Genomic DNA, 14,971 nt, shown 5'->3' with positions numbered 1-14,971 from the left:
CCACAGTACTGATTCCAGGACATGCTTGAAATTTCATCTCTGAGAAAAGTTTTAGAAAATTAAATTTTTTTTTTTTTAAGATTTTATTTATTTATTTGAGAGGGAGAAACAGCATGAGAGGGGAGAGGTGTCAGAGGGAGAAGCAGGCTCCCTGCTGAGCCGGGAACCTGATGTGGGACTCGATCCCAGGACTCCGGGACCACAACCTGAGCCGGAGGCAGTCGCTTAACCAACTGAGCCACCCAGGCACCCTAGAAAATTAAGTATTATTCTGTACAACGGTAATAGTCAATAAATATGCTTGAATTACTTACACAGGCTAGTGATGGGGCATTTAGTCGTGTTTCCTTGATTTTGTGCTTGTTTTCTGCCTTTCTATATTCTAGCCGATATCTGCCTCAGCTGCTTACATTTTGGGTGAAATTTGTCGAGATAAAAATGATGCTGTTTTGCCCCTTGTACGACTGCTGCTGCACCATGATAAACTTGTTCCTTTTGCCACTGCAGTGGCTGAATTAGACTTGAAGGATACACAGTAAGAGTTATATTAAAATGTTAATTATGTGTGTTGAAATTGGATTTTAGTTTGCCAAATTTTTTGTAATTTCACTTCTTTTGTATTGACCAGCCTTACTGGATGGGAGTCTGAAAAGAACACTTAGCAAGAAATAAGAGGCAGTTCTTTAAGTTAGCAAACGGTATCCACCAACAGCAACATTAACAGTTAATGAAGGATTTTTTTATTCAGTGTCAAAATTTCCTGTTACTAATCTTGGCGGCTTCTTGTAATTATTCACATGTCAAGATAAAATGCCAGGTCAGAAGTCCGGTTTTTTTCCTCCTTACCCATTATGTATCACCCCTGTATACATATGTGTGACATTATGAAAAGCATTCAGATGGCTTCCCAGTCCTGTCATAGCACTGTCTTATATTCACACACATTCCACTTTTGTAGTTCATTAATATTGTTTGCTTTTTTTTTTTTTTTTAAGTTCTTACTATTTTTGGTAAATCGTTTTGGTAAGTTTGAAAAGCCTAATGGCAGCAGAGGTAGAGGTCAGTGATTCATCAGTCTTATATAACACCCAGTGCTCCATCCCCCCACCCTCTCCCCTCTAGCAACCCTCAAGTTCGTTTCCTGTGATTAAGAGTCTTTTATGGTTTGTCTCTCTCTCTGATTTTGCCTCGTTTTTTCCCCTCTCTTCCGCTATGATCCTCTGTTTTGTTTACTAAATTCTACATATGAGTGAGATCATAATGATAATTGTCTTTCTCTTATTTTGCTTAGCATAATACCCTCTAGTTCCATCCACGTTATTGCAAATGGCACGATTTCATTCTTTCTGATGACTGAGTCGTATTCCATTGTACATATATATACCACATCTTTATCCATTCATCTGTCGATGGACATCTGGGCTCTTTCCATAGTCTGGCTGTTGTGGACATTGCTGCTATAAACATCGGGGTGCATGTGCCCCTTCTTTTCACTACATTTGTATCTTTGGAGTAAATACCCAGTAGTGTAATTGCTGCATCATAGGGTAGCTGTATTTTTAACTTTTTGAGGAACCTCCATACTGTTTTCCAGAGTGGCTGCACCAGCTTGCATTCCCACCAACAGTGTAGGAGGGTTCCCCTTTCTCCGCATCCATGCCAACATCTGTCGTTTCCTGACTTGTTAATTTTAGCCATTCTGACTGGTGTGAGGTGGTATCTCATTGAGGTTTTGATTTGGATTTCCCTGATGCCGAGTGATGTTGAGCACTTTTTCATGTGTCTGTTGGCCCTCTATGTCTTCTTTGGGGAATGTCTGTTCATGTCTTGGCAGCAAGCTTTTTAAATGGATGGTAAAAATTACTAAAATTGTATATATAGCCAAAGTCATATATCTCATGCTATTGATTTCACAGCATTTGTGTTACTGCTCTTGGTTTCACCTTATTTCTGTTTGTATTTCAGAGATGCAAACACAATTTTTAGAGGAAATTCTTTGGCTACCCGATGTCTGGATGAGATGATGAAAATAGTGGGAAGGCACTACCTGAAAGTCACATTAAAACCTATTCTAGATGAGGTATGGGCTATACCTCTGATAATTGAAGTCTCTGTGGCCTCTCTTTCATCAAGTGACCTAGTGACAGGGATCATATACCCGTTCGTGTACTACTGAAAGAATAAGGCTGAGCCCTTCAGAAGTACCTTTCCATCAGTGGATTGTTACTTGAAGGGTACATTGAGTATAATCTACATGATTATTTTTTTTTGTTACTGGATTTCTTTCTTTTTGTTGTTGTTGTTACTAGATTTTGGTTTTAGCTAGAGTTTCAAATATATTAGAAGTGAATTTTGACAGTTCTTTTGCAGTATTGTATACATTATCTCTGGATGGGGGTTATAAACATTATGGTTTTAATTTTTATAATTGTATTATCAGAAAAATAAGTTATTTTCCTTCTGCCAAATTATTTAGAAAAGCGAATTAAATGAAAAATTAATCTCTCTTCAGATATGTGAATCCTCAAAATCCTGTGAAATTGATCCTATTAAATTGAAAGAGGGAGATAATGTAGAAAATAATAAGGTAAGTCCTTGTTATCTTTATAACTGCATTAAAATGGGCCTTCTCCCAAACATAATCTTCCATAGTGCTATGTGGAAGGATGTAGTGCTTCTTATTCTTTACTTAATGCCCACACTATTAGTATTTCCTATGTCTAGTTTTTAGAATGTTGCTTTGTCGTGGAGTTTCACTTTATTTTTGTTCCTGATTATCTCTCTTTGGCTCTAGTAACAATAGTGGAATAAGGCTGTATCTAGTTGCAGTCTAGACCCTTTGGGGTCAGACTGACCAGGCTAAGTGGCACAATGACTTGGTCAACCAACATTTTAGTTGTCTCTGGGAAAACAATGATTATGTTAGAGTCACAGGTTTCCATTGCACTAAATAAAATTGCCACAGTGTCCGTGTGCCTGCATGTCCAAGTTATTTCCCTGATTTCCCTTTGGATGATTTTATTCTGTTGCTTCTTGTAAAGTTTATTCCATACATTTACCAGTTATATTTAGCTAATCTCAATCAAATCTGTTAAATGAGGTCAAGTTGTAAATTGTCCTTTAACTGAGTGAGTTTAGAGAAGGGAAGCAGAGCTTTAGTATAATAGATAGTAACTGCCTAATCTCATTTTCACTGCATTGTTTTCCATAAAGGCTATGGAAAATGTGTAAAAGTTAAAATCCTGATGTTTACCTTGTTAAATTCTACAGGAGAATCTACGCTACTATGTAGACAAGTTATTCAGTACAATTGTAAAATCAAGTATGAGCTGCCCCACTGTAATGTGTGATACCTTTTATTCTCTAAGGCAAATGGCTACTCAAAGATTTCCTAGTAAGTGCCTTATTTTACTAAAAAACATGCCATTTCTTTTTCTGTATTTGATGTTTTTTTAATAGAGTTACTGTGGATTTGGCTTATGTGAAATGTTTTAGGTTTATAGGTACAGTCTTCTTTGCAAAATAATTATAGCTTTTTTATGAAACATCGGGTTTAATTTCCTTACAATCTCAAAACATATTATTTCAATATGACAACTTATTACAAAGAGCAAATCAAAAATTATTTTTAAGAAAGGCAAACATTTAGAACTGTAACATAAGTAAACATTTATACTCAGTACTTAGGAGATTGTTAAATGTAATAAACAAAAACGCCTTTGTTATCTGTACCTTCGTGCATTTATTTATTTATTTGCATTTAAATAATGAGAATTTTTAGTTCAATACAACTGACTAGATTTGACAGTTTGAGAATGCTAAGGTTTTGGTGGTGGGACATTTTTACAGAAATGGGTTTGAGACCTTAGAAACATCTCTGTTGCAATAGACATAGAATTTTGAGGTACATATATCAGTAAATGCATGCTTTAATCTGGTAGAATAGCTATGTCAAGGCTTTGTTTAGAAACGTATCATAAAAAATAAGAGTTGCTATCTCTGATTGTCAATATTTAGAATTATTCTAATTATATGCATCTCTGATAAGTAAATAAACTTGCTATAGCTGTCTTTCCAGATCTGTCTATTGTAATGGGAAGAGGGAGGAGGTAAGGTAGCTACTTAAATTATCTTACCCAGCTGTGTGAGATTCTTAAGTGAGACATCTGTAACCATCTGAAGACATTTTGCTACTTTATCTTGTTCTTGTGTGTGTGTGTGTGTCTGTGTGTATGTGCACACACACACACGGTGTGTGCATTAATCTGCGCCTCCACTACATTTACCCAGTGCTAAAGTCGTAGGGCTGAGTTTTCTAACTAATGTGTATAAATTCAGGCGTAGATACCTTTGCTAATTCTACTAAAGACATAAACAATCACCTTCAAATAAGTATACTAAATCTAGTCTTTACAGCACAAGTAAAGGGAGCAGAGACATTAACATATGGCAAGATGAACTGCTCACTGAAATTATATATATTTTTTATTATTATTTTTTAAGATTTTATTTATTCATTTGACAGAGAGCACAAGTAGGCAGAGCGGCAGGCAGAGGGAGAGGGAGAAGCAGGCTCCCCACTGAGCAGGGAGCCCGATGGTAGGGCTCGATCCCAGGACCCCGGGATAATGACCCGAGCCGAAGGCAGATGCCTAACGACTGAACCACCCAGGCGCCCCAGAAGTTATATTTTTAAATAGTTAAATCATGACAAGCACATTGAGTACATAGTGAATGAGCACACGGTGCTAGCCTGCATCATCTCCTACTCCTCCTGCTCTCATGCTCACGCCACCACATGAGGCATGAGGTACTGCTCCCCTTAGGTAAATAATGAAACTGAGGTTTAGAAACGTTATATAACTCACTCAAGGTCCAAGACATGGCCAGCAGACAAGGAGGGTCTCCAACCTGGATTTGGCCTATTCCAAAAGCATATTGCTAGTCATTGTACTCTGTACTACCCAGTGATCTTGGCTTTAAAAAATACGTTTAATTCTGTTTATAGAAATTATCTGGAACATATTATGGCTTTTTATAAATGCAAATGTGTCACCTTTACTTTTTTTGTTGGCTTAAATATTAATATGTTTTCATATCCTCAGTAGACTACAGTAGTGACAGTTTTGTTGTCATAAAATATTTTCATATTTTCTCATTTGTTCTTCTGTTACCCTGGGAAGATGAGTAGAGAGTAGGGAGGAGACAGTGAGTGGGCAGCAGCAAGTATTAATGAAGAACTACAAGTTAAATGACTTGCCCATGACTACCTGTTGAGTGACTTATAAGAGTTTAAACGCAAACCAAATCCAAACTTTTTCCCCTCACTGCCTGCTTCCCTGTCATGACTGTTGGGTTAAGTATTCATTCCAGTTTGAAACAAAAGCTGTAGGTGAATGAATGACAAAAACCGCAAATTGTCTTCAGTTCATCTTCATTTTTATATGGAATATTGATTGCTTTTTTAAAAGAAAGATTCCTACCAGTTGTTTTTATTGCATTGTCTTTGATATTATCAAGACTTTTGAGGGGAAAATTGAAACAATATTCTAAAACTGAAAATAATCTATCCTAGTCTTAAAGGATTCAGTATTACCACTAGGTGGTACTAGATACTACTTTTATTTTTGTTGCAATTTAAGAAGTCTTCCTTGCAGATGAGGAAAGCAGTCTTTTTCCAAATTAAAATATTCCTGAAAACCTGGTAGCTTTGCCTTTCTTTTTTTTTAATTTTTATATTATTCCTTTCTTTTAGTCATAGGATTTTTTCCTTTAATTTAGTCATAATCATTACTATCATTTCATCAACTCAGTCCCCACTAGACAAATTATATTGATCTCCTATTAAGTTTACATGTTTTTTCAATATCTTTTTATTTTGTCATCTTTGTTTTTTAATTCAGTGTTTTTATGCATGACATTTCACCATTTTTTTCCTGCAGATGACCCTCATGTTCAGTATTCTGCAGTGAGCAGCTTTGTATTTCTTCGTTTCTTTGCTGTAGCCGTAGTATCACCTCATACTTTTCATTTGCGACCTCATCATCCAGTAAGTGTTGTTCTTCTCAAAGCTTTATTCCATTTTTACTGAAATTTAAAAAAGATAAAATAACAAGCCAGTTTCACTTGACTTTTTTCTTATAACTGGTACTTAAATTTACTGGACATTTTCCTTGGCCATTTCGGTCTTTCAGAGAAAGCTGAAAATTCCAATTTTTGTTGCTGTTAAAAGGTACTGGGCAAAAGTAATAAAATGTTGATAGTTGTTGAAGCTTGATGATAGGTGTGAAGAGGGTCCATTATATCCACCCTCCACTGTTTTGTGTGTGTGTGTGTCTATGTGTGTGTGTGTGTGTGTGAACTTCCATAGGGTTGTTTTTGTTTTTTCATGAGTTAGAGGTTTAGTTTAATCTCACAGGTATTTTTAAATCTCACAGAAATTTGAAGAGGCTCATTTCTGAAAGGTGTAGAAACTTTGATTGGAACGTAATTTGTTTGGTAGCTCCACATTTTTTACTTTTTATTCACCTGATACTATAAATATATGAGATTTAAAACTTTAAAGATGTTCTGAAGTCCTATTCAGTTATTTATATCTGAATCTATACTGCATAGATACACATGTTTTTAACATTTTAAAACTCCTTATATTTGCTCTTTCTTTCCTTCTCATATGGAGTATATTTGCTGATTCTTTAACCTTTTATGTTCCAGATATTTTATAATCTTATGTAATTGCTTTCATTGCTGACTGGTGTAACATATAATGATAATAGCCAACATATACTTAGGACTTTGTAGTAGACCTTGTTCCAAGTACTTTGTGTTTTAACTTACTTGGTCCTCCCTGTGAGGTAAATTCTGTTATCATCCCCTTTTGCAGATAAGAGTATCACAATTCAGCAATTTCTCCACGGTCACACAACTGATCGAATATGATTTGATCTCACTCAGTTTGAACTGGTTAAACTGGAATGCTGTCTCCTTCAGTCTTCCCAATCTTTGAGCTCACTCCTCTTCTTTCCTGCCTCTTAGGCAGTAAGGTGTTCAAACACCTGTAGTGTTCATCACTGTGCTCTGTGCTAGAGATGCAGTGATGAGGGAGACACTCTGCCCTTACGAAACTTATATGGGGTAGAGAAGACACATGAGTTTTAGAGTTAAAACTGGGCTTTGGAGGCCACTCCTCTTCACAGCTGCATGACGTTGCCCACTCATTTCACTTTGACAACTGAATAGAACCATGCTACTCTTGCAGCAACACACCCTTTCTTGCCAAAGGACAAATAGTCTGTGAATAGCTGCAGCAGAGAGTGGGCCAGTTGTCCTTTTGATCACAGGATTATCCTTTCTTAATGGCTGTGTTACTGAAGCTGTGCAGAATTCTGGGTCTGAAAAAGCTTAGTAGCAGCATTCTGGATATAAACAGAACGCCTACCTCTGAGCTTGTGACCCTGCCTTGTATTCAGACTTGGATTTGCATATTTCTATAACAGATGTTGCAATAAAGTCCTTCTAGCCACAGACTTCGTATTTTATGTCACTTTTCCAATCAGTATGCTAGAAGGACTGGTTCATACTGTGTCATATAGCTTTTGTTCGCTTTTAAGTGTAAACTTACCCTTTTTAAGAACTTTTCATTCCAATTGGGAAAATGGGACAAATATGTAAGATACATCATCTAAAACTAGTACCTGATTTTTACCAAGTTAATGCATACTGTGGAAGTTAAGAGCAAGAAGTAGTCCCAGGAACCTGGGAATGATGGGATTGTCAAGACCAGTATTGAAAGTTAGAGTGGTTTGGGAGGGGAACCAGTTAATGGTTGGATTTCACATTTAGAAGTTCTTTGAATTTTGAGAAACCAGTTTTAGTAGAGTACAAAAAAAATCAGATTTCAGAAGATTAAAAAATAAATAGGTAAATGTAGTTTTTACCCAGGAAATATATCAAAATTGAGCTTGCCCTGTTGCTAATAAAAGACATAGGCAAATTCAAACATGTACATACACACATGAATGATTTTTTTTAAATGCTAATTTTTAAATATGGGTTATGTTAACATTGACATGGTAGACTACTCTTTTGAGAAGTTTCATGGTTGGGGGGAAAAAAGGACTGAACCATTTGTCTCATCGTACCCCTCGTTCTCTCATTGATAGCTCCTTTCAAGACTCAGCCAAGGCAGACTTCTCTAACTGTCTAGTCTGGGTTACGTTCCTCTCTTACATATACCTGTAGCATCCTGTGGCTCTCTCTGTCTTGACATTTGTCATACTGTTTTATAGTCATCTGTTTAGAGTCTCTGAATGTGGACTGTCAATACCTAAGAGCAAGGGTTGGATCTTTTTCAAGTTTGTGTATCCCGAGTACGTACGCAGTTTCTAGGACTAGTAGACACTTGGTGAATGTTTGGTAAGGGAACGATAGTAACTCAGAGAGGGAGCTAGTTAAATGATGAGTCTTCTCCAAAATGGGAAAATCTGTATGTGATTTAAACAGAGGAGAAGAAACCAACAGAAAGGGAAAAAAGTGAAGAGAGGAGAGGGCTTGCTAATAACCAGATCAGAATCCTGGAGGATTCAGATTGTCTTGAAAAAATGATGGGTGTAAACCTTAGGAAAAGAGTAATTCCTCCTTTGAGATGTGGGAAACCGTATGAAGTTGTTTTGTGTTTTATAGATCAAAAGTAGTCAAATAATAGTATTTCATATGGTTCAACCTAATATAAGGAAAAAAGAATAAGATATGTTGTTTTGAGGTGAGAGATTCAACATTTCAATTGAATTTAATGAATGTTATAAGGCATCTACTAGATGCCTGTGCCAGGCTGTGTGCTAGGTACCAGATGTCTAAGATACTGGACATGCATAAAAACTTAGGATGGCAGATGGTAGCAGGGGAATCATTTAGAACCGCTTGTATGTAGAGTATACCAGGGAATCAATAGTAGCTAAATGATATGATTGTCACATAGTAGTGAGGGTCATGTTGATGTAAACAAGGATCTGATGTGCAGAAATTGTATAAATATGCTTTGCTCTTTTTTTTTTTTTTTAGTTCAGGGAAATCATAACCTACAACAGTGATTCTAAAACCACATTTGAACAGGGAAGTCTTGGTGAAATTCAGTTCAAATTCAGTTTATTAGCCATTGTTAAGAATCTTACGTTCTTCAAAGGCAGAGAATTATAGGGACCTTTTATACATATGATGGAATCCTGGATGTTCTAGCTGAAATATTTCTGAATAACCTTAATTAAGGTGTGTAACTATTTCATAAATATAATGACCATATCCCAGATACTCCTTTTTTTCCAGATTGCCTTACATCCTGGTTCTTTCTTCTTCACATTCACTGTTATTTTCAGTGTGGGGATACTAAGAATGTAACCAAAAACTAAACTAAAGCAATTTCTGTATCTAAGTTTTCTTAAGTCTGTGTTTTGGTGGAAGATTGTGTTTATTTGAATCTCCAAAATACATTCTATATGTGATAGGAGAATTGATTATACAGATAATATGGATTGGTGGAAACTCATTGGGTTATGTACCTTTAAAATCTGTCCAATTCACTGTATGTAAATTATACCTCAATTTAAAAAAAGGGGAGGAGGGAGCAAGGACTCATCGGGGGAATTGTTTAATCCATTTTATTTATATTTAGTTTTTATCTGATAGGCCGGCCTGAAAAATACCTTGGATAACAGACCCAAATAGTTACCTTCTGCTAAGATCCTACATGAAACAGATAACTTCTCATTTCTGAAGTTTAGTTAGGTCTTCACTTCCATGATGAAAACGATTGATTGTACAAGCTGTATCAGTTATTGAATAGGCTTATAGGTGGGTTGAGTACAGAAAATCTGGAAACTGCCATTTTAAGTTACAAGGTATAAAAAGTAGATGTGATTGACATTTCAATAGTGAATACAATTTGTTAGGTAATTCAAGCTGCCATACTGTACAAAACACCATATATAGCATAATTAAAGTATGGCTTTCAGAAGTAACAAATTATTGAATACAATTACTTTGGGAGGAATTATAAATGACATCTGGCTTCTTTAGTCTCTTAATTCCTTAGTCTAGTGAGTTGTGCCCATTGTAAACTAGAGTTTAACTACACCAGTGGTTTGAATGAACATTTTTGAATCACTGCATTAAAGCAATGTAGCCTATTCACTCTATTCTACCTCTTACACAAATTCTGTTTCTTAAAAACTTAACAGGAGTTTTGTGTCTTTTTTATATTCTTTAGGATCCACAGACAATTAGAACATTAACCCTCATCTCAAAAACCATTCAAACTTTGGGAAGCTGGGGGAGTCTGTCCAAAAGCAAGGTAAGTCTTTATATCTTTTGCTTTGTATTCACACTTCTAAGTCTTGTTATACCTTATGATCCCTTCTCTCTCACTTATTCCCTTCCAAATTAAAAACAAAGCCTAACCAAAAATACACATATACAGATGCAGTAGCCATCTTTTAGATAGCCATTGTGTCTTCGTCACCTGTTAATGAAGTTTTATTTAAACTAATATATCTAATTAAAGACATTTGCAAAAAAATATAGTCAATCTTCTAATTCTTTTGTTTTGGAAGATATAGTTGCTTTTCATTTTAAAATGTAATTTACATTAACATGTAATGGGATTATTATTTTTAAGTGAATTAGTAAACGTTTAAATTTGTAAAAAAAATAATAAACTAATATGTCTAAGCAGAGGAGAGAGTCTAGTGAACAGATGCAAGAACCTTCTATGAATCTGTTTGTGCCATAATCATCTAACAGTTGTTGAAAGAAATCCCACTCCAAATCCTATAACTCTCTGGAAATATATGATTGAATCCTTTAAGGCCTTAATCCTCAGCTTAGAAATGCAGTTCATTATATTATTAGTTCTCTATTTAACATATATAAACTCTGTGTGATTTTTTTTTTCCTAGTCAAGTTTCAAAGAGACGTTCATGTGTGAATTTTTCAAAATGTTTCAAGAAGAAGGATATATTATAGCAGTTAAAAAGGTATGATTGTTTTACTCTGGAAATGCTAACATTTCTTATCATATAGATTGGGGAAATGTTAGCATTTCATGTTATTCCTAGAAGTCAACCCCAGTTTAAAAAAATAATGTTTAAACTGTACATCAAATGTAAAGAGGCTGTCTTTTCCTTCCTTTCTTCTCCCTTACAAAACTATGAGATTTTTCACTGTGGAAATACCTAAACGTTTAACAACAGCTGCTATTTCCACTGTCTGAGTAACACAAATGACAAATAGCTAGAGTTAGGGTTTCTTAACAGCAACACTATGGACAGTTGGGTCAGATAATTCTTGATTGTGAGGGGCTGCCTTGTGCGTTGTAGGATGTTTAGCAGCATTCTTGGCCTCTACCAATTAGATGCCAGTAGGATGCTTCTAGTTTGACAACCAGAAATGTCTGTTAACATTGCCAAATGTTCCCTGAGGAACAAAATTGTTTCTGATTGAGAACCTCTGGTCTGGGGCGGGGGGCAGTAAAGTCTTAGTATGGTGCCTGATATATAGTGGGTACTTGTCATAGTAAAAAAATACATGAATTATTAAACAGTTTACAAACGATACAAGCTTATGGTAGTAACCTGAGGAAAGTTACTATAAATTAAAATGTATTGTAAATGTACAAAAGACTACAGTATACAATATCCTAACATAAGGCCTATAACGTACAAAAATTGCTGTACTTAGAAATCAAGAATGTTTTGAAAGAATCTTTAATTTCTTGAGTCTTTAGTTCTGAATCATTCTAAACAAAATGTAGCTTTATTGTAAAACCCTAAAATTTGTAAAGTTACTTTGAAGTACATCTAAATTTGGCTTGAAGAAAGTACTGTATTTATCATGATTCTGATTTAATGAATCAAAATTAGTAAGGCCAAATTTTAAAGATTTTATTCAATTTCTGTAGCATGATTGATTCACAGTTGACTGCCAAGAGTATATTTTATTGAAGTATATGTCTGTACTTTTTTGTGTGTGTGCGCTTAGAATTCTCACAGGGATTCAGTAAATGAAAATGATGATTTAAAAAAAATAAAGCCAGTTGGAATTTTTTTCATCTAGAATAGTGCAAGTTCAACCAAAATCTTTTTAGGCAACCACTGAAGGCTTTTGAGGAGAAAGACTTTGAAAAGAATATGCAAAGGAGGGGCAGCTGGGTGGCTCAGTCTGTTAAGCCTCTGCCTTCAGCTCAGAACATGATTCCAGAGTCCTGGGATTGAGCCCCGCATTGGGCTCCCTGCTCGGCGGGCAGCCTGCATCTCCCTCTCCCAGTCCCCCTGCTTGTGTTCCCTCTCTCACTGTCAAATAAATAAAATCTTTAAAAAAAAAAAATAGGCAAAGGAAAAGCTGGTCTTTTATTTGTAGGACACTGTTGAAACATTTGTGGGACAGTGTAGGCAGACTTTTGTTGGCAAGATTATGATGTATTGTCTTTTATTTTAGGGTTGTTTTGCCATTTTTTATGACCTAGGCTATGGTAGCAGCTGATTTTTTTTCCCCCTGATATAATCAGAATGTGTAGAGTTGATAATGTCAGTGCAGCAAATATTTAAGCGTGCCAGGAGTTGAGCCTGTTCCTGATCTGTCCTGTGTCACCTACTCACATTCTCATGGGCTATCTCCTGTTTTAGATGTGGATCTAGACTCCTAAACTAGGATAGGATATTTTGCCCTAACCTAAGAGTTTTCTTTATTATTTACTAGCTAAGTCTGGATATGTGCATTGCTAGAAATTGCAAAAGCCTCTGAGGCCCAGTTTCTCATTTTGTACTGGTATACTATTCCCACAGATTTTAGGAAGGGCAGCATGGATAGTTCTATTAACAGAGTGGCCATATAATTTACTGTCCAAACATGGACACTTTAAAGAGTGAAAATGAGGGGCGCCTGGGTGGCTCACTTGGTTAAGCGTCTGCCTTTGGCTCAGGTCATGATCCCGGGGTCCTGGGATCGAGCCCCGCATCGGGCTCCCTGCTCAGCAGGAAGCCTGCTTCTCCCTCTCCCACTACCCCTGCTTGTGTTCCCTCTCTTGCTGTGTCTCTGTCTGTCAAATAAATAAATAAAATCTTTAAAAAAAAAAAAAGTGAAAATGAGTACTGTTGATAATGTTGGGACCACAGCTGTAGACAGGGATGGCCCTGAGCAAATTGGGACCTCTATTCACCCTCCCCGTAGTTCATCTTAATTATTGTGTTTTCTCTCACTTTATATAATTGTATTTGTCCCATACATAGTTCCTTATAAATATAGCAAATAATAAATGTAATAATTATAAATAAATAATATTTTTCAAGTAAATAAATCAGTGCCTTCAGGCAAATACTAAAAAATATTCAAGTATGTCTCTTACCCTCCATTAGTGGATGGTCCATCTATAACAAATGAAGATGTGATAGGACATTTGTTTAGTTACCTTGTATATATTTTTTTAAGATTTTTATTTATTTGAAAGAGAGAAAGAGTACGCAAGAGAGAGTCAGGGGAAGGGCAGAGGAAGAGGAGAGAATCTTAAGCAGGAGCTCTACCTCATAACCCTGAGATCATGACCTGAGCCAGAATCAAGAGTCGGACGCTTAACCGACTGAGCCACCCAGGTGCCCCATTTTTTTTTTTTATTAACATATAATGTATTATTTGTTTCAGGGGTACATACAGGTCTGTGATTCATCAGTTTTACACAATTCACAGCACTCACCATAGTACATACCCTCCCCAGTGTCCCATCATCCAGCCACCCCATCCCTCCCACCCCCCTCCACTCCAGCTACTCTCAGTTTGTTTCCTGAGATGAGTCTTTTATGGTTTGTCTCCCTCTCTGGTTTCATCTTGTTTCATTTTTCCCTCCCTTCCCCTGTGATCCTCTACCTTATTTCTTCAAATTCCACATATCAGTGAGATCATATGATAATTTTCTTTCTGTGATTGACTTATTTCGCTTAGCATAATAGTTCCATCCACATCATTCCATTTAGTTCCGTTATATACCTGTTCTGTATCACCACATATAATGCAAAAGAAGCTCTGTTCTTGCTCCTTCATTTACCAAGATTTCCTTCTTACGTGCTAGAAGTAAACATTGGAAAAAATTATAAGTGTGGCTTCTAGTGGGCAATCTTAAGCCAATCTTGAGAGAATATGACTCCCCACGAATTCTACTTTAGATTAGGTGCTTGTGCCTCAGTGTCATGAATGTACTTTTTTTTTTTTTAGTCCCAAGTGGGACAACATAGAAAAGTATAAAGGAAAAAGCAAGGACTAGACAAAGAGGTAGCTCATTTATGGGACAAAATAGAATTCCTCTCTAAGAACAAGAATTGTTCCTTGAAATACTAATTTCTCTTTCCTGTGAAGAGACAGCCACATGCCAGGAAGCTCTTGACCAGTCAAGGTAGCATATTGATGAAGCTAACTGCTCTTCTCAAGAGTGGCTTGCCATTGCTAGAGATGGGTACTCCAAACTTTCTTGAGCCACCACATTCCCATTCTCCCTGGGAAGTTTATAAAACGGTGATTAGATTTCCACGTTATTCCAGAGAACCCAATTACATTTCATTCATAATTGTGGAATACTATCTCTCAGGGCTACAATCAGTTATACATAATAGAATTCAGCAAGATTTTTTCTGTAAAGGGCCAATGAGTAAATATTTTAGGCTTTGCTGGCCATATAAGGGCTCTGTCCCATATTCTTCTTTGTTTTGGTAGCCCTTTAAAAAATACAAAAACTGTTCTTAACTCAGAGGCCTTACAAAAAACAGGCTGCAGGTTGAATTTGACCACTGAACCATAATTTGGTGATCCTGACATATGATACAGGTTCACAATCCTAGATCTAAAATCTTTGGGACCAGAAATATTTCAGAATTCAGTTTTTCAGAGTTTTAAAAGATAATAGGTCTGTGCTATGTATTATACCCCCATGGAACCT

General features: G+C 36.2%; 1 protein-coding gene across 2 annotated transcripts in view; it reads left to right on the top strand.

The window, feature by feature from the left end:
• The window catches only part of RASA2 (RAS p21 protein activator 2), a 124,425-nt gene that overhangs the window by 85,272 nt on the left and 24,182 nt on the right, over positions 1 to 14,971 (top strand). For both annotated transcript variants that reach the window (XM_025881310.2, XM_025881302.2), the window contains exons 11-17: positions 387 to 535; positions 1,966 to 2,080; positions 2,513 to 2,587; positions 3,271 to 3,394; positions 5,943 to 6,049; positions 10,262 to 10,345; positions 10,950 to 11,027. In XM_025881310.2, the coding sequence (XP_025737095.1) occupies positions 387 to 535; positions 1,966 to 2,080; positions 2,513 to 2,587; positions 3,271 to 3,394; positions 5,943 to 6,049; positions 10,262 to 10,345; positions 10,950 to 11,027 (732 nt within the window). The remainder of the gene's footprint in view (positions 1 to 386; positions 536 to 1,965; positions 2,081 to 2,512; positions 2,588 to 3,270; positions 3,395 to 5,942; positions 6,050 to 10,261; positions 10,346 to 10,949; positions 11,028 to 14,971) is intronic.

The sequence above is a fragment of the Callorhinus ursinus genome, unplaced genomic scaffold (assembly GCF_003265705.2).
Source record: "Callorhinus ursinus isolate GAN/ISIS: 27379988/994484 unplaced genomic scaffold, GSC_fseal_2.0 scaffold1, whole genome shotgun sequence".
NCBI lineage: Eukaryota > Metazoa > Chordata > Mammalia > Carnivora > Otariidae > Callorhinus > Callorhinus ursinus.
This window is presented reverse-complemented; position numbering and strand designations above follow the sequence as displayed.